This window comes from Pelecanus crispus, chromosome 12 (genome assembly GCF_030463565.1).
Source record: "Pelecanus crispus isolate bPelCri1 chromosome 12, bPelCri1.pri, whole genome shotgun sequence".
Lineage (NCBI taxonomy): Eukaryota > Metazoa > Chordata > Aves > Pelecaniformes > Pelecanidae > Pelecanus > Pelecanus crispus.
The window spans coordinates 12,556,584-12,575,227 of NC_134654.1; the positions used below are offsets into that span (position 1 = coordinate 12,556,584).

At 64.5% G+C, this 18,644-nt stretch overlaps 2 protein-coding genes across 2 annotated transcripts in view; both read right to left on the bottom strand.

Annotated features, from left to right (window-relative positions):
• Positions 1-2,857: 2,857 nt before the first annotated feature.
• LIMK1 (LIM domain kinase 1) lies at positions 2,858-11,558 on the bottom strand. The gene is given in 17 exon segments (XM_075719827.1): positions 2,858-3,011; positions 3,107-3,264; positions 3,383-3,438; positions 3,538-3,694; positions 3,792-3,857; positions 3,956-4,015; positions 4,120-4,251; positions 4,491-4,577; positions 4,710-4,893; positions 4,966-5,150; positions 5,229-5,334; positions 6,150-6,341; positions 6,417-6,526; positions 6,925-7,063; positions 8,554-8,622; positions 9,085-9,208; positions 11,501-11,558. Coding segments are annotated over 17 exon segments (2,037 nt in total).
• A 1,953-nt stretch (positions 11,559-13,511) lies between these two features.
• Positions 13,512-18,644, bottom strand: part of ELN (elastin) — a 33,280-nt gene continuing 28,147 nt past the window's right edge. Inside the window, exons 19-34 of the mRNA XM_075720130.1 lie at positions 17,917-18,030; positions 17,776-17,835; positions 17,468-17,614; positions 17,261-17,320; positions 16,597-16,719; positions 16,339-16,392; positions 15,976-16,110; positions 15,744-15,791; positions 15,296-15,337; positions 15,020-15,079; positions 14,548-14,589; positions 14,397-14,423; positions 14,113-14,154; positions 13,865-13,894; positions 13,692-13,742; positions 13,512-13,561 (exon numbers count right to left, since the gene is read on the bottom strand). Of these exons, the coding sequence (XP_075576245.1) occupies positions 13,512-13,561; positions 13,692-13,742; positions 13,865-13,894; positions 14,113-14,154; positions 14,397-14,423; positions 14,548-14,589; positions 15,020-15,079; positions 15,296-15,337; positions 15,744-15,791; positions 15,976-16,110; positions 16,339-16,392; positions 16,597-16,719; positions 17,261-17,320; positions 17,468-17,614; positions 17,776-17,835; positions 17,917-18,030 (1,085 nt within the window). The remainder of the gene's footprint in view (positions 13,562-13,691; positions 13,743-13,864; positions 13,895-14,112; positions 14,155-14,396; positions 14,424-14,547; positions 14,590-15,019; positions 15,080-15,295; positions 15,338-15,743; positions 15,792-15,975; positions 16,111-16,338; positions 16,393-16,596; positions 16,720-17,260; positions 17,321-17,467; positions 17,615-17,775; positions 17,836-17,916; positions 18,031-18,644) is intronic.

Sequence of the window (18,644 nt, forward strand, 5' to 3'; positions counted from 1 at the left end):
CAGCAAGGGCCACCACGCTGAGCCGGGGCCAAGCTTGGGCAGAGCCCTGCCAGGGATGTCCCTGGGGACCACCTCAGACGGGGACAGAGGGGGACCCTGGGGAGGACAGGGGGCATGGGGGGAGTTCTCAATGGTCTGCAGCTTGGTCTGGGTGCCCTTGTCCCTCCTGGGAGGTGACGGCTGGGGGGGACAGCCGGGTGCCGGGAGCGGGGGTGCCGAGACCCTCACGCCAGCTTCAGGCAAGGCTGGGGGGCACTGCGTGGGCGAGGAGCCTTGCCAGGCTGCCGCTGGATGGGCAGGGGGCCGGCAGGAGGCCAGGTGCCGCACACACCGGTGGCCGGATTTGGGGATGGGGTGCTGCACACCCCCGGGGGGGGGCTTTGGGTGGAAGATGGCTGTGGTGTGGGGCCACTTTGGCTGTGCCAGGGCCACTTCTCTGCCTGGTGAGGGGGGGCTCCCAGCCGGTGGCTCGGTCTGCGATGAGTCATTGGTCGTGGGGGTGACTGAGCTGCCACTGCTTCGGCCCTGCTGTGGACAGCTGCCAGCTCTTGCCTGGCTCTCCCCCTGCCCGGCACCGAGGGTCCTCTGCAGGGTCACCAGCAAGTGGCCCGATTGCACTGGCTGCACAAGGCACATCCTGCTCTGCAGCTCCATCCAGCTGGGCGAGGGGCTGCGGGGGGACTGGGGGTCCTGCGGGGATGGGGGGTTCCCACTGCTGGGCTGGGTGTCCCCTGGGGTCCTGGTCTCCCATGGCAGCAGGGGTTTGGGGACCATGGTGTTTCCCAGGGGTGACGGCCACAACAGGTTCCCCTCTGCCCTGATGTTTCTGGGGAGCAATGGTGTCCTGCTCCCAGAGCAAAGAACCATCACTGTGCAATGTCACCAAGGGCACTGTGACGGCACCATGACATTGGCAGGGTGTTTGCCCCCTGTCCTTTCACCAGGGTGACATGGGACAGGCAGTCAGATGAAGAAGCCACCCCAGGGCGGGAGTGAGCCACAGTCACCTCCCCAACGCCCCCAGTCCCTCCTGTGCTGAGGCCTTGCATCCCCAGAGCAATAAATCATGAGGTTTTCCTGATGGGGTGTCCAGCCTGGGTCTCGGGACCCCTTCAGGCTGCTCTGTCTCCCTTCCTTGCCCAGCTGCAGCACCCCTGGGGACATCCTCGGGGACATCCCCTGGTCCCTTCCCTGTCACCCCCCATGAGCTCCTTGGAGTACAGGTTTTGTCTAGCCAAAGCTCAAACCCCTCTGATGATGGAGATCCCCCACCTTGGGGACCTTAATTTGGTTTAGGAAGGTGATGAGGACAGCGGGACAGCATGGGGACAACCATGGACCACCACTGTGTGGGGCACAGACCACCTTGCTGTCCCCTGGGGCTTGTTTTACATCAAAGACAAAGCTGCTCCATGGCGCCCACAGTCATGCAGCTCCATAACATGCCTGTCGCCACCGTGGGCTCTGTTATCATGTGGGGTGACAATGGGCACAGACAGGCAGGGTAGGGACATGGGGTTTGGGGCTCCTGGGGGCCCAGCCAGGCGGTGCAGGCAGGGAGATGGCATCAGCCCCAGGGCTGTGGGGGGCACCCACATGCAGTGGGAACAGCATGAAGGGGGACAACAGTGCTGCCACCATGGGGGTGACCGAGCCTGGGCGATGCCACCGAGTCCAGTACCACCACGCTGCCCCGAGCAGAATCCAGTCCCTCCTGCCTCAGTTTCCCCAAGAGCTCCCAGCCCCCCCAGGGGAGGCGAGCGATTCCCAAGCAGGCCGGGCAGCGAGCAGGGAAGGATTTATTGACTCACGGCTCAGGGTACATCACAGTTTGAGCTCCCTTCCCGCCTCCAGAGAGGACGTCGCCTTGGACTTCCCGGGCAAAAGTGCGCGGAGAGGCTTCACAGTTTCATCCCTTTGAGAAAGCAGAACCGAGGCAGTGACAAATGGCAAACGCTACGTCGTATGAAAAAATAATACAAACTCTTCTCTTTAAATATCTTACAGAAAAATGAACCTGAATAAAGAGCATGAAAAGCACCGCGTGGCGCAACCCCGCCCAACCACCCCACTTCAAGGGGACCAAGACGAGCCGCTTCCCCACATCCCTCTGGACCACCCAGTGTTGTCCCCAGGGATGTGCAGTCACGGATTAGCACGGGCAGCAGGGACGTGGGAGCAGCAGGGACCGCTACATGCCTGTCCCCACGCCATGGGGGCATCACCCCCCCATGGACCCCTTGCTCAGCCAGGGGTGCCGGCAGCCCCCCAAACCCGGGGTGCCAGCAGTGTGAGAAGGGCTGGCTGAGGACAAGGGCATTGCTACGAGGCTGCCCTGGGACCCACGCTCACCCGGGGGGCCAGGGGCCTTGTACCCCCCCCAAAGGAACCAGGGGGGTCCCTCCTGTGTCGCAGTGCAAGTTCATGGAAAGCCAAGGCACCGCCGCTAGGCCGCGGCTCTGTACGGGGGAGCCCACGGGGCTCGTGGGGGTGCAGCGGCCACGCAGCCCCCCGGCGTGCAAACGCGAAGCGAGCCAGGGCGGGAGGGGGACATGGGGACATGGGGATGGTCCCCATGGTGCGGCCAGCCAGGCTTGTTCTGGGGGGTAACAGCTACAGCGTTGTGGGGGGATGCACAGGGGCTGTGCAGCCCCAGGGAGAGCCAGCTCCCAGGGACAGCGTGGGCAGCGGTGCGGGCAGCAGTGCAGGCAGCCCGTGCAGAGGAGACGGGAGGGGGTCTCATCCAGGGAGCCCCAGGGATCCAGCCCCAGGGGTGGCGGCAACTGGAGGAGTTGCTGGCGGTGGGTGCAGCTCCTTCTCCCACAGCTTCAGAGGAGACGCGGGCAGGTGTGGGGGTCTATCGGGGAGGCGCGGGCAGCCCCGCCTCGCCCCGCTGGTGCATCTCCCCGAAGGCTCGGTCCAGCTGCTCCAGCTGGGAGCTCAGTGGCAGGTGGATCTCCAGGTGCATGCGGAGGGTTTCCAACCACTGCTCCAGCTTGCTGAAGGACGGCCTGAGCAAGAAGGGGGAACATGTAGCAGCTCCGCTGGCCCCGTCCACCCCTGCCACCCGCTCCAGTGGTCCCCCGGTGGGGTCCCAACCACTCACCGCTTCTCAGGGTCCAGGTCGCAGCAGCAGACAGCGATGGGGAAGAAGCTGGGGGGGCAGGTGGGGGGGCAGTAGCGGTCCAGGAAGCCCCTGACGTTGAGGCCAAAGTCAGTGGTGCGGGGCAGGTAGTCAGGGTCAGCGCTCACCCGGCCGATGATCTGGGGGACAGTGGGAGGGAAGAGCAGGCTCAGCCCCAGTGGGGGACCCCAAACACAATGAGGACCCCAAGGGGAGACCCCACCCCCAAGCAGAAAACTCAACCCCAATGGTACTTGCCTCGCACAGGACAATGCCGAAGGAGAAGATGTCCACCTTCTCATCATAGCTCCTCCCTGTGGGGAGAGATGGATTGGGCCATGCCGCACGTCCTGCCCCAGCAAGTGTCCCCTGCTTGGCCATGTCCCCCCTCCTGGCACCGCAGCCAGGCTCACCATTGATCATCTCAGGTGCCATCCAGTACGGATTCCCCACCACTGTGTACCGCTTCTTGCGGTCCGGTTTCTTCAGGTTCTTGAGATGTTCAGGCTGATTCTTCTCATCCACCATCAGCCGTGCCAGCCCAAAATCAGCCACCACCACACTCTTGTTCTGGGTGGATGGAGAGAGGTGAGGTATGGGGGGAGCCATGCAGGGGGCTGAGACTCCCACCCAGGCTGGGGGAGGACACCACCAATGTGGGACTCACCTCCCGCACGAGGCAGTTGTGAGAGTTGAGGTCACGGTGGATGATGTTCATGGAGTGGAGATAGGCCTGGGGGAAGGATGGGCTGAGAGCAGAGGGCACCCCCACCCCACGGTCCCCCACCCACCAGCACCCATCTCACCCACCCATTCTGCAGTGGCACCCACCATGCCGGCGGCGATGTCCTTGGCGAAGCTGACCCGCTGGCTCCAGGGGTAGTGGCTGTCCTGGGGGCAGGAGGGGAGATTTGCCATAGGAGAGAGGAGAGGGGTCCCAGAGCCCCGGTGGGGCTCTGGGGTGGTGGGGGGCCAACCTGCCCCCCAGTGCTCACCATGCTCTTGATGAGGCCCCTCAAGGTGCCACCCTTGATGTACTCCGTGATGAAGTTGAGCCTCTTCTCCTTGTACAGCACCCCAATGAATTTCAGCACGTTGGGGTGCTCCAGGCAGCGCATCACCTTCACCTGCAGGACCCCCCCATGCCTGTGACACCCCGAGGCACTCAGCACTCACCCGACCAGACCCACTGCTTGCGTGTTCTCCATTAAATAGGCAGGGCTGCCTGCACCCCACGGTGCCTGGCCACCCCTACTCCAGATGTCATGCCCAGCATCCCATGTCAGGGTGGGGGACGGGATCGGACAGCCCCATCCCTTGTGTCTCCCAGCGCCAACCAGGGGGATTAAAGAAAGGGGACGCTCACCTCTTTGAGAAAGGTCCTCTGCGTCTCCTCGTCAAAGCGGATCAGCTCCTTCATGACCATCACCTCGCCTGTCTCCCGATGCGTCACCTGGCAGGGAGTGCAGGGGCTGAGCCACCACTCCCACCTCTGGGAACACCCTGGGGGAAGACGATACCCCCTACTCCATCCCAGTGAGCTGAGACCCTCACGCTCGTGACACTTGTGGCCGCCCAGACCCACCTTGATGGCCTGGCCAAAGCAGCCCTTGCCCAGCACCTCGCCGTGGATCAGATCAGAGGGGCGGAAGATGCGATGGGCACGGGAGACAACACGCAATGACTCAGAGCGACCGATGTCCTTGCGTTGGGATGCAGGTGAGCCCACCGAGCCGGAGCCTGGAGACTTGTCTGTGCTGCAGCTCCTCCTGTGGGATGGATGGACAGTCAATCCCAAGGAGGGACTGCTACGGGAGAGGAGGGCGAGCTGGTGGCCTTACATGACAGTCCGCTGGCGCATGGCACCGGGCTCCCCGCAGGGCAGGGGGGCCGGGGAGCGCAGGGGGCTGCACAGGGCAGGCAGGGGACTGCAGGCAAGTCCTGACTCGTGGGCAAGAGGCTCGTGGGGGTCGTGCTCGATGGTCAGCTGGAGCAGGCGGCTGGTCTCCTGGATCAACAGGTCGATCTAGGGCAGAAAAGGATGGCAGGGGTGGTTTGAGGCGGGTGCAGTGCTGGTTTGGGGGGCACCCTGGAGGGAACATACCTCATCCAGGGGGACGTGGCTGATGGGGGTGCCGTTGATCTCCAGGATGCGGTCGCCCACATGGATGGAGTTCTTCATGTCAGGGCTGATGCAGTCTGGATCCACCCTATGGGGCCGGCAGGCAATGGGGGTCAGCCCCCCAGCTCTGACACTGCCATGGGTGGGGATACGCTGGGACACTGCCCACGAACCACCCCCAGCCAATGGGGACAGGCTATCATGTCCCCTGAGAGTCACCTCTGCAAGACAGGGACATGTTGTCATGGTACCCGAGTCACCCCTACCAGATGGGGACATGCAGGCAAGCTGCCCATGGGTCGCCCCTGCTAACTGGGGACATACAGTCAAGCTGCCCTTGTTGGATGGGGACACACGCATGCTGCCCACAAGCCACCCTTGCTTGATGGGGACATGGTGTCACAGTACCCATGAGTCACCCCTCCAGGATGGGGACACGTAGTCACGGTACCCACGAGTCACCCCTGCTAAATAGGGACATGCAGGCATGGTACCCACAGGTCACCCCTGCTAGTCGGGGACATGCAGGCATGTTGCCCATGAGTCACTCTTCCTGGATGGGGACATGCTGGCACAGTACCCACAAGCCATCCCAAGCATACGGGGACATGCCAGCCTGGTACACACAGCCCACCCTGGCAGATGGGGCAATGCCAGCATGTCACCCCCCAGCCACCATGATGGACAGGAACAGGCCAGCATGGTCCCCACAAACCACCCCAGCAGCTGGGGACACGCCACCACAGTCCCCTCTGACCACCCCCAGCTGCTAGGGACACACCAGCCCCAACCCTCACTCTCCCACCCCAGAAAGTCTCTGTGGGGTGGATCCCACCAGCAGAAGATGCGCGGGATGCCCCCACCCCCGGGGAGGGGACAGTGGCAGACGGGACACAGACGCACTCTCGGACGCGGACGGTGCGTGGGTGCTCGGTGCCGCAGCCCTGGTCAATGGAGACGGAGAAGCCACGCTTGCCATCGGAGCAGGCAGGGATGGAGACAAGCGTGACTGTGTGCGGGATGCGGGAAGCCGGCGAATCTGGCAGGATCTGCTCGATGACCGGCGTCACCACCATCTGGTAATAGCAGTGCCCGCTGTGGGGCCAAGAGGAGGTGGGTGGGTGCAAGGGGATGTGCTCCCCCCAGCCACCCACCCAGGCTGGGGCATACCAGTAGAGCTTGGAGCGTTCCACCAGTGCATAGGTGTCCCCGTCCCCGATGAACATGCGGCAGTTGAGGCAGCTGAAGCACTCGGGGTGGTACTTCTGCTCCCCAGCCACCTGGAGGCAGATACCATCAGCCCCAGGGACCCAGGCGTCTGGGGCACCGAGCATGGGTGCCGGGGCTCAGATGGTGCTGGGAGCACCCATGGGTACACCAGAGCCAAAGGAAGGGCAGGCTGAGCCACGGGGGTGAGGGATGGTCATGCCACCGGGCTGGGGATGGCTGTGGGGACACGTCCCCACCACCCTGAGCCACCCCCTGCGATCCCCAGCCACAACATGAGGGCACGCCCCCCGCCCAGGGTTCCCGTAAAATGCAAAGCACACCCCTGCCACCCCCAGAGCCCAACCTGTGCTGGGGATCTGCACCCCCTCCGCACCTCACCCCTTTCCAGGGAGCTGAGCCGTGGGTCAGGGCTCCGTGCTGCACCCCCCGGGCCCCCCCCAGCACTCACCATGACCAGCCCCTTGGTGATCTGCTCGGAGCAGCCATGGCAGAGCTCCCCAAAGCGTGCCCAGTAATCCTTCTTGCAGTAGAGGCACCCATCCTTCTCATAGTACTGGTGGGACAGAGAGGCCCCGCACTCACAGCACCTGCGGCAGGGGATGGGGACCCCCTTGTCACCATGTCCCCATTGTCACCCTGTCCCCATCATCACCGCAGTGGGCAGCCAGTGCCCATCCACCTCATGGCTCTCTGGGCAAGCTGCTGATTCCTACCCTGCTGCAGGGCCACCACATCCATGTGTCACCGTCCCCAGGGTAGCAGCAGGTGGCTCCGGGGGTGCCAGTGCAGGCTGGCTGTGCAGGGATGTGCAGGGACACTGGGGTGGACAGGGCAGGGGACACAGGGCAAGAACAGGCATGGGGAGGGATGTGCCAGCCCTGCATGGACATGCCAGCCTGGTCATGGACACACAGAGGGACATGCCAGACTGGTCACAGACATGCCACCCTGATCACAGAAATGCCAGCCCAGCACAGACACAGAGGGACGTGCCACCCAGGTCACAGACACAGCGACATGCCAGCTTGGTAACAGATGGACATGCCACCCTGGTCATGAATGTGCCAGCTTGGTTATGGACACATGGAGGCATGTGCCACCCTGGTCACATACAGAGGGACATGCCACCCGGGTCACGGACATGCCAGCTTTGGGGTTGCAACACCCTGGGTAATGCAAACGGGGTGCAGGGAGCTGCTCTGGGACTGTGAGATGGGGGTGCTGGGAAGGTGAGGTGCAGGGAAGGTGGGGTGTTGCAGGGAGGTGCAGCAGGGGGTGCAGGGGGGCTGTGCAATGGGAAGGTGTGCCCAGGGGTGCAGAGAGGGTTGTGAATTTTGGGGGTGCACAGGCAGGTGCAGGGGGTGCTGCACAATGGGGTGCTGCATCAGGTTGTGCACAGGGGGTGTGGGGGCTGCTCTAGGGGGTGCAGGGGTGCTGTGCAATGGGGTGCTGCATCAGGTTGTGCAGGGGGGTGCTGTCAGGTGTTTGCTATGGGGGGGGTCTGCAAGGGTGGTGCTGCAATGGGGGTTGCTGTGGGGGGTGCACGGGGACTGCTGCAGTCCCCTCCTGCCCTCCCCCTCAGTCGGGGGCGGGCGCCGCGCACAGGTGGAATACCAACCAGGCGTGACATCACGGCGCGGAATTTCCCCACCCCATGACGTCACCCCGCCAGGACTCCGCTGCCCGAAGCCTCCCTTGGGCTTGGGGGTTCGGGGGGGGCAGTGGCTAATGGGGGGCGGCCGCGCGGCCCCGCCCCCTTAACCCCCGCCACCCCACGGCACCCCGACGGCGGCCGCATCCCTCCTCCTCCCACACGTGACTGGGCCGCGGCCCACGCTCCCTTCCACGGCTGCAAGCGGAGCTGGGGTGGAGGAGGAAGGCTTTTGCACCAGCGAGCCCAGGGCTGCCGGAAGCTGGTCTCCGGGGGGGGGTGGGGGGGGGAGGATCCAGCTGCGGCCCCCGCAGTGGTTTTGCTGGGGCTGATGGCCCAGGGAGGGGGAGAGCCGAGTGGTGGGGGGAGAAGATAGGCAGAGCACCCCGGGGGGTGCAGAGTCCAGCCCGACCCACTCCCACTCACTTGGCTCCGGCGCTCAGGACACGGCTCTTCCTCAGCATTGCCGCCAGCATCCTCCGCGGGACGGGGGTGGACCACCCCGGTGCCCCACCACGCTTGGCAGCCCCAGCCCCATGGGGAACCCCACCAGGTCCCAGCCACCCCTTGCACCCCTCACCCAGGACCTTCCTCCTCCTCCTCCTCAGGGCTCCCACCGCTCGAGCTGCCGGGAGGGTGCGAGTGAAAGAGGAAACAGGGAGGGAGGGGGCCGGGTGACATCAGCCCTGCACGCCCCGTCATTGTCACCGGGCAGGAAGGGACAGCGCAGGGGGGACAGCGGGGTACAGGCAGCAGAGCCCTCTGCCAGACTCAGCATCACCCGGTGAGCCCTGCCTACACCCCGCTGCCTGTGCTGCTCCACGGGCATGAGGACATGCAGCCACGCTCGTGCGAGCATTCGGGTGCGTGCGATGGCCTCGCACGAGTCCATGCCATGGCCGGAGAGGGGGCATCTGCTGTCCCTGTCCCCGCGGAGCATCCCGGTGTCCCTGAGGCCATCCCGGCTGGATCGAGGGCTCCTACCGGAAGCAGTCGGCATGCCAGTCAGCATTCAGCGCCTGCAGGTACTGCCCATCGTAGATGCCCTGCCCACAGCTCGCACACACCGGCAGGTCGGTCCCTGGATGGAGGGGGGGAAACATAAGGGGGACAGGGCTGTCACCCTGCCAGCTGTCCCCATCTTCCCTGCAGCAGCACCCAGGCACATCCCCCAGGATTAACTCCTTCTGCCCGGGGTGATGAATTCTGCCCCCTGGCCCCCACCCATCGATCCCATAATGGGGACAAGGTCATGGCGCTGATGTCCCCGGGGCTGGGGACAGGGCTGGGGCTCAGCACAGTGGTGCCAGCCAGGGCCCATGTTGTGCCAGAGTCCCTGTCCCCCGGGGGCACTGTCGTGACGGTGGGTGCCCACGTCACTGGGGGGTGTGGGTGCCCACAGAGAGGCTGAGGGTGGGTACAGGGTGCAGAGGTGGGGGGTGGGGGGCAGGAGGTAGTGTTGCGGACCCAGGGTGTCCCATGGAGGTGCTGGAAGGGTTGCAGGGTTCAGCCAGCACAGGGGACAGGCAGGTCGGGGGATGGAGGGGTGATGAAGGGGGGAGGGGGGGTAGGGACACAGCAGGGTGCCAAGCAGCAGGACGGATGTTTGCAGGGCACAGAGGTGCTGGGGATGGAGGAGTGCCTGGGTGCTCATGACTGGGCGTGCAGGAGGGGCAGGATCGGGGGGGCATCCACCGGTGGGGGGGATGCAGGGGTGCAGGATGGGGGCAGGGAGGGATAGGGATGCTGAGGTGCAGGATGGGGACAGAGGCTGCAGGGGGGGTGAAGGGGTGCAGGATGGGTGCAGGGAGGGATAAAGGAGGGATGCAAAGGTGCAGGATGGGAACAGAGGGTGCAGCAGGGATGCAGAGGGGATGAAGTGGGGCAGGGGGGATGCAAGGCTGCACAGAGTGCAGGGGGTGTGAAGGAGTGCAGGATAGGGGCAGAGGGTGAAGAGGGAATTGCGGGGGGGGAAGGGGTGTAAAGAGGGACACAGTGGGACATAAAGTGCATGGAGGGACACAGAAGGGTGCGGGAGGGGTGCTGGGGGATGCAGGGTGCATGGGGACACACAGAGGGGTGCAGGATGGGTGCAGGGACACAGAATGTGCTGGGGGATGAGGCAAAAATGGGGTACAGGAGCAGTGCAGGGACACAGAGGGGTGCAGGATGGGTGCAGGGACATAGAAGGTGCTAGGAGATGCGGCATGGATGGAATACAGGAGCAGTGCAGGGACACAGAGGGGTGCAGGATTGGTGCTGGATGGGGGACTGCGGGATGGAAAGCGGTGTGGGGGCACACAGGGGGTGCAGCAGGGGGATGTGCGGGTGCAGGGAGGGAGGTGAAGGATGCAGGGTGGCTACAGATCTACTGGGGTGTGAGTTCAATGGGGGTGCGGGGAGGGATGAGGGATCCGGGGTGTGCAGGGTGGATGGGAGGCACAGTAGGGATGTGGGGTTGCAGGGAAGGAGGCAGGAAGGATAGGAGGTGTTGGGGAATATCAGGGTGCAGGGAGGGAGGTGCAGGGTGTTTGTGGGGTGCAGGCAGGGATGCAGGCCGGAGGGGGATGTGGGGGTACAGGGAGGTGGGGATGCAGAGGGGGTGCAGATTGGATGGGGTGCAGTAGGGAGACATTGAATGTGCAGGGGGAGATGTGGAAGTGTGTGGGGTGCAGAAGGGGGATATGGGGTGCAGGGAGGGGGATGCAGGCTGGATGGGAGGTGCAGGGGGAGATTTGGGGGTGCAGGGGGGATGCAGGCTGGAAGGGGGGTGCAGGGAGAATGCAGGCTGGACGGGGGTGCAGGGAGGGATCTGGGGATGCACGCTGTGGATGTGGGGGGATGCAGGCTGGAAGGGTGGTGCAGTGGGGGCTGCAGGGGTGCAGGGGGTGATGTGGGCTGGATGGGGAGTGCAGGGGGGAGATGCAGGCTGAACAGGGAGTGCAGGGGGAGATGTGGGGGTGCAAGGGGGATGCAGGCTAGAAGAGGGGTGTAGTGGGGGATGCAGGGAGTGATGTGGGCTGGTTGTGGGGTGCAGGGGGCGATTTGTGAGTACAGGGGAGGATGCTGGCTGGAGGGGGAGTGCAGGGGGGATGTAGGGGGGATGCAAGCTGGATGGGGGATGCAGAGGAGGATGTGGGGGTGCAGGGGGGCTGCGGGGAGGATGCAGTCTGGATGGTGGGTGCAGGCGGGATGTAAGGATGCAAGAGGGGGATGTAGCTGTGCAGGAGGGATGCGGGGGGGAATGTGGGGGTGCAGGGGGAATCCGGGGGAGCTGCAGGCTGGCTGGGGAGTGCGGGTGAGCCGGGAGGCCCCAGTGGCGGCGGAAGCGCTGAGTCAGACGGGGGGGGGCCTGTGGGGGGGGGTCACGCACCTTCGTCCTCTCCCATAGGCTCGTCCCTCCAAGTGCAGCACAGCAGCATCAACCTCATGCAGCCGCGCTGCCCGGCGCCGCGCCTGGCCCTGGCCCTGGCCCTGGCCCCGGCCCCGGCCCCGGCCCCGGCCCCGGCCCCGGCCCTGGACCCGGACCCGGACCCGGCCCTGCCCTCGCCTCGCCTCGCCTCGCCTCGCCTCGCCTCCCCGCGGCCCCGGCCCCGGCCCCGGCCCTGCCGCTGCGGCTCCGGCGGGCGGGCGGGGATGGCCGGGCGGGAGCACGGCGCCGGCGCGGCCGCCGGAGGGCGGGGCTGGGCGGGGCTGAGGGGCGGGGCCAGGGCAGGGGCGGGGCCGGGAGAAGGGGCGGGGAGGCGGTGCCAGGGTGGGCGTGGCCAGGAGGGCAGGGGCGGGGCTCCCGGGCGAATGGGGCGGGGCCGGGCACGTGCGGGGCTGCGGGGGCACGCGCGGCGCTGGGGCTGTCAGCGTGGGCAGCGCACGGGTGTCCCCAGCTGCCCCGGGCTGTCCCCGTGGGGCAAGGTACGGATGTCCCAGTCATCGCCTGGGCTGTCGCCAGGGGGCAGGGCGTGGGTGTCCCCACCTATCCCATGCTGACACCGTGGGCAGGGAATGGATGTCCCTCTGCGTCCCCGGGCTGCCACCATGGGACAGGGCATGGATTTCCCCATCTATCCTAGGCTGTCACTGTGGGCAGGGCACGGGTGTCCCCATCATTCCCAGGCCATCACCATGGGACAGGCCATGGATGTCCCGCTGGGTCCCTGGGCTGTCACTGTGGGACAGGGCATGGACATCCCCATCATCCCTTGGTCTGTCACCATAGGGCAGGGCATGGATGTCCCCCTTATCCCCCAGGCTGTCACCATAGGACAGCACATAGATGTATCCCTCATCCCCTGGGCTGTCACCAAGGGCAGGGTATGGACATCTCCCTGCATCCCCAGGCCATCACCATGGGACAGGGCATGGACCTCCTCCTGGGTCCCTAGGCTGTCACCACAGGACAGCACATGGATGTCTCCCTCATCCCCCAGGCTGTCACCATGGGACAGGGCATGGACCTCCCCCTGGGTGCCTGGGCTGTCACTGTGGGACAGGGCATAGACATTTCGGTCATCCCCTGGTCTGTCACCATGGGACAGAACATGGATGTCCCCCTCCTTCCTGAGGCTGTCACTGTGTGACAGGGCATGCACATCCCCCCTGGGTCCCCAGGCAGTCCCCTCACCCAGCCCCTGTGTCCCAGAGCCGTGACCATGTAGTGGGGCAAATGGCATCTCCGGACCAAGGACGCAGCACATCCCCAGGCTTGGGGCAGAGCCATGGGCGCAAGACAACAGGGCAGTGCCACCTGTCCCCACCACCACCACGGGGAGGGGAACAGGGACGCAGGACGGAGCCAGAGTCCTTTAAAAACTTGTCCTTTATTAGTCTGTCGGAAGCAAGTCCCTCTTGATAGGGCATCCCACCCAGTTATAGCAAAGTGAGTAACATGAAGGGACTGAGCCCCTCCCGCCCATGGCCCCCCCCGGGCTGGGGGAAGCGTGGGGACCCGGGGGGGGGTGGCCCAGGGCGATGGGTACATCCTCCCCCATGCAGCCCACTGCCACCAGGGCCCCCTTCCCTCCGTCCCTCCAATGTGGGGTGCCCCTCATCCTGCCCCCCCCACAGGGTAAGCTCTGAGGCTGGGGGGGGGGGGGTGACACCCCAAGAACCCCCCCCTAAATCCCGTAGGGAGCGATAGCACCAAGGGGGACGGCTGCTCCCCGCAGTTTATTCCGTGCTCCCTGCCGGGCCAGAGGGGCTGGTGGGGGGACAGGCGCTGCCGGAGGCGCGGGGTCCCTCCTGGGAACGTGGGACCAGGGATGGCCCCGGCATGGGGAGGGGATCCGGGGTTTTGGGGTGTGGGGGGGTGTCTCAGCTTTGCTTGGGTTTTACATTCTGGACCATGCAGTAGCACCAAAGTTCATGAGGTCATCAGTGACAGCGGGCGGTTACTTCCGCTTCCTCCCGCAGTACTTCCCTTGTGCGCAGCCCACGCCGCCTGTGGGGGGGGGATGCGCAGAGTGAGCCCCCCTGCACCCCCCAAACCCCTGGGGGGTGTCTGGGAGAAGGGCAGGGAGTGCAGGAGCCAGCCCCAGTGGGGCGGGGGCTCACCCGGCGGCAGCGCTCACCTCTAAAGCCCAGGGCACCGAGGGCTCCTCCGAAGGTCTTGGGGGGCTTCCCTGGGGGGGGAGGCAGAGCAGGGTGAGTGGGACCCCCACCCTCCTTGGCCGCTGGGTGCAGGGGAGATATGCACCCCCCCCAAAAAAAAAATGTCCCACTCAGGGGATGGACGGACACTCACCACCAAATCCCAGCTGGCCGGCGACCCCACCTGAAAGCAGAGCAAAGCCCTCAGCACCCACCGGGCACCCACATTGGTCTGCCCCACACCCCCATCTGAGTACCCTCCCACTCAGCTCAGTCCCCTGGGTCCCTCCCCAGGCCGTAACCATGTCCCTGTGCTCCGTGGGCTCTGTGTGTCCCCACGAGCCAGCCGGGCACTGAGATGTGCCCGGGGTGCATGCCAAGGTGCCGAGCTGGGGATGGTACCTGGAAATATCGGTGACACGCCAAAGCCAGGAACTCCAACCCCTGGGGAAAAAGCAACAGCTGGTGACAGCCTGTGACAGCAGTGCCACCCCAACCCTGCCTAGCTGGGGACATCCTGGCTGGGGACACCCTGGCTCACTGCAGGGACAGGGGCACCCGTCTGGCTTCAGGGTGATCTTCCAGGCAGTGGTGGGGGACAGCAGCAGGGTGGGGACAGCAAGCGGGGATGAGCGTGGTGCAGTAGGGGACACGCTCCCATCCCAGCTCCAAACCATGGCACTCACCTGGCTGCAGCCCCCCAACACCAAAACCTGCGGGACGGGAGAGCCCTGGTGAGGGGAAGGAGCATGGGAACAGGCACAGGCACAGGGATGGGGACAGGGATAGGGGTCACCCCTCCAGCCCCCCCAGGCCAGAGCAGCCCCTGTTCCTCACCTGGCTTGGGAGGTTTCCCAACAGCTCCTGGATACAAGATCCCTGCATCGGAGAGGGGCATCAGTGAAGCCCGCAGTGGGGCTCGCTGCCCCTGGGGCTGCAGCCAGACCCTGCTATGACCCTAAAAGGTCCCCAGGCAGGGACCTGCATCTCCATATGTTGGGGAAATGGTACAGTACTGTCTCCTGTCCCCATGGAATGGGCAATGCTGGTGCTATGGCCAAGGTACCTGCTTGGCGATGGCATTCCTTTCCAATCACACCCCAGGAGCAGGGCAGGTGGCAGACACAAGATGGGGCACAGGGCACAGTGACAGTGTGGGGTGGGACCATGCAGTGGGACCAGGAGGGGACAAAAGCGACCCTGCATCCCATACATCCCCTTTTTGACACTCTGAAAACATGCTGCTGCCGCTCCACTCCCTGCACCCCAGCCCTGGGGAGCCCCGATGCCAGGGGGCCACATCACTCACCAGCACCAAGCCCACCAACTCCAAGGCCACCGACTCCAAGGCCACCAACTCCAAGGCCACCTATGACAGGGACCCCAGGTGAGCGCCACTGGGGATGGTCAGCAGGGCAGCACCTGATCCACTCCTCGCCCAGCCCCATGTGTGCCCGTCCTTCCTTGGGCAGCCCCACTCCCTGCATTGCCCTGCAGGAACATCCTTCTGCCCACATCCCTCTGGGGGAGTATCCCTCTGCCTGCACATCCCTGCTGCCTGGGCTCAGTTCCTGCCAGAACCTACCTGGGATGCCGCCAATCCCTGGGACTCCAGCCCCGGGAACACCTGCCAGAGAGAGACCATTAACCCCTGTCTCCCCACAGCCCGGCACCCCTAGCCAACACTTGGCCTGTTGGGGTGGTCCTGACACCCATCCTGGGTGTCCCCAGCACCCATCTTACAGCACCCAGAGCAAGAAGACCCAGAGGGGGCTCACCGCCCTGCATGATGCATTGCTGCAGGCAATGCAGAGCAAGACAAAAATATCCCCGAGCCCAGGGGAGGGGGCACAGGTGGCACATTGCCCCCACAGGTTACAGCATGCCACCTCCCACACCTGGGCCACCCTCCGTTGGGGCACTAGGGAGCATGCAGGGGACACGAAGCAAGGCCAGCACCCCAATGGTCACACAAGGAGAGTGCCCCGTGACAGTCCGAGGTGGACCTGGGGCAGGGTGGCAGAGATACGTACCGAATTTGGGAGGTTTAGCACCAGGCTGCACCCCTACTTGGGGGATGCCTGAAAAGCAAATGAGTACACCATGGTTAGGATGGTCACCCCTGCACCCCTCCCACATGCCACAATCTCCCATCCTGCCTGCATCCCCCCCCATCACCCCTCCACATGACTCAGTGGCTTTTAGCATCCCTAACCACCACTGTCTCCAAGCGTGTCCCTGACCAGAGTGTGACAAAGCACATACCTGCCCCGGGGAGGATACCAGTACCAGGTACCCCCACGCCTGGCACTAACCCAGGCACAACTCCAACGCCGGGCGTCACTCCTGGCACTCCAGCGACACCAGGCACCCCGCCTGGCACCCCTCCGATGCCTGCACCTGCAGAGAGAGGGGGTGAGGCAGCGTAAGGGTGATCCCTCTACGATCCCCATACTCCTGTGGGATGATGTGCATGGCATGGGGTGCGCACCACTGAAGCCTCCCAGCTTCCCCTGGACCAGTCTGTGCCATGCCGGGCTCATGGGGAGACCGCAGATGCCCACTGGGCAGGTAGGGCTGCCTGCTGTGGGCTGAGCCATGAGCGATGGGCTTCTCCAGTTGACTCACCAAATTTGGCTGCCTTCGCTGCTGCTTTTGCTGCTGCAGCCGGACCTCCGACCCCTGAGTGGAGACAGCAAGAGGGGGGTCAGTGTCCCCAGTCTCTCCGGCAATGCTGGGCAGAACCCATCCCTCCTGCCTTGTCTGCATCCCCCAAGGGATGGCCGTGACTTGATGGAGACCACTGAGGTCCTCCTCATGCCTGTCCTGCCCCAGACCTGCCCCCCACACCACCCAGGCTGCCACCACCACCTGCATTCTCCTCACCTGGGACACCTCCAATGCCGGGGGCCAGGCCACCCACTCCAGGAGCCAGGCCACCTATGCCAGGAGCAAGACCACCTACACCAGGAGCCAGGCCACCCACGCCAGGAGCCAGGCCACCTGCTCCTGCAAGGAGAGAGGGAAGGACTGGGGCTTCAGCTCAGGAAGAGAAGTGGTGGAAGGAGCTGGCTGAAAAGGCATGGCAGGCTGGGGTGGGTGCATGGATGGTAGGATGGATGGATGTGGAGTGGATAGATGGATGGTGGGTGGATGGATGGATGGTGGGAAGGATAGATGAATGGATGTGAAGTGGATGGATGGTGAGATGGATGAATGGATGGAGGTGTGGATGGATGGACAGATGGGTACTGAGGGGGCTGGCCGATGGTGTGGATGGGTGGGTAGAAAGGAAGGTGGATGGACTAATGTATGAGAAGGTGTATGGATGGTGAACCTAGGACCCTCCATGCAGGCCATCTCTCTGCAAGGCACCCCCTGACACAGCCAGGACCTTATCCCACATACAGCCCTGCGGAGACCTCATCCCCCCAGCCCACAGGGACCCTGTGCAGTGCCGGGCCTCAGACCCAACCAGGGGAGCAGCCTGGGGTGGGGAAGCAGCAGGAGACAGGACATATGGGATAACCCCGGAGAGATCCTGGCTTACCAAACTTGGCTGCTTTGGCAGCTGCTTTGGCAGCAGCGGCGGCCGCTGGAACTCCAACTCCTGCAGGAGAGGGGAAGCATGAGGGGCATCAATGGGCTGTGGTGGTCACACTGGCACCCCTCAGCTGGCACCGCTGGGGACAGTCCCAAGCAAAACCCTTAGACACCATCTCACCTGGTATGCCTGCGACTCCACCGGGCACCAGACCGGGCACGCCAACACCAGGCACGCCAACTCCAGGCACACCAACTCCAGGCACCCCAACTCCGGGCACCCCAACTCCAGGCACCCCAACTCCGGGCACCCCAACTCCGGGCACGCCGACACCAGGCACGCCGACACCGGGCACACGCCCTGCTCCTGCAGAGAGGTTCAAGGATGTGGCCAAGGAGGCAGGTTCCATAGGCGGGGGTCCCGCTGGCCTCCCCATCATCCACAGCACCAGGGCTGCCCCCCACCCTGCCCATTTGCAAGCGTCCCTCCTCCCTCCCTGGGAAAGGATGACAGTGACTCACCAAATGCTGCGGCTTTCGCTGCAGCCTTCGCCGCAGCTGCTGCAGCTTCTGGGCCACCCACTGCAGGGACAGAAGGGAGAGAGTCAGGCGACCGGTGAGGCCAGCACCACCCCATCAGCTCATGCCAGCCCATCTGCTCACCTCCAACACCGGGCACCACGCCAGGAACCCCAGCCACGCCAGGCACGCCGGGGACACCAGGGATGCCAGGAACACCAGGAACACCACCAATGCCAGGAACACCAACACCAGCTCCTGCAGGCAACAAGAGAGAAGTTAGATCTCGTTGAAGCAACAGTTGAAAGGTGGGACCTCATCATAGGTCTGCTCTCATCATCGTGCCATGGTGAAGAGAGCACCCCACCACCTCATCCCAGGAGAGATGCGCAGTGGTGCAAGGGAGGGACTGGCCCCGTGTCTCCCAATAGGCCCCAGCAGGGATGGTAAATCTGCTGTTGTAAAAGAGAGGCTGGGAAGTCACCAGCACAGGGGACCATGGTAATCCTCGTCATCGTGGGGGACTCCAGATGGTCCTCATCATGGTGACATCAAGCCTTGCAGCCAAACAGGCCACAGAGGAAAAGTGGTTGGTGGTCCCCAGTCTAGAAGGGCTGGGTGCCCTGGGCACTGGCCAGACTGGGAAGCTGCCCAGACATGTGACAGCCTTGACCCGCTGGCACTCGTTAGTGCCACAGGGACAAGCATCAGGTCACTTCTGGAAGGGCTGAATGCCAGAAGGGTTGTCCTCATGGCCCCCTGCTCAACAGGTGCCTGGCACCCCAGCACAGAGCACACACCCATTAACTTGTTGCTGCCAAGTTTCTCCCTAAGTCCCATCCTTCCCTGGGCACGTAGTGGGATTTTTTTCT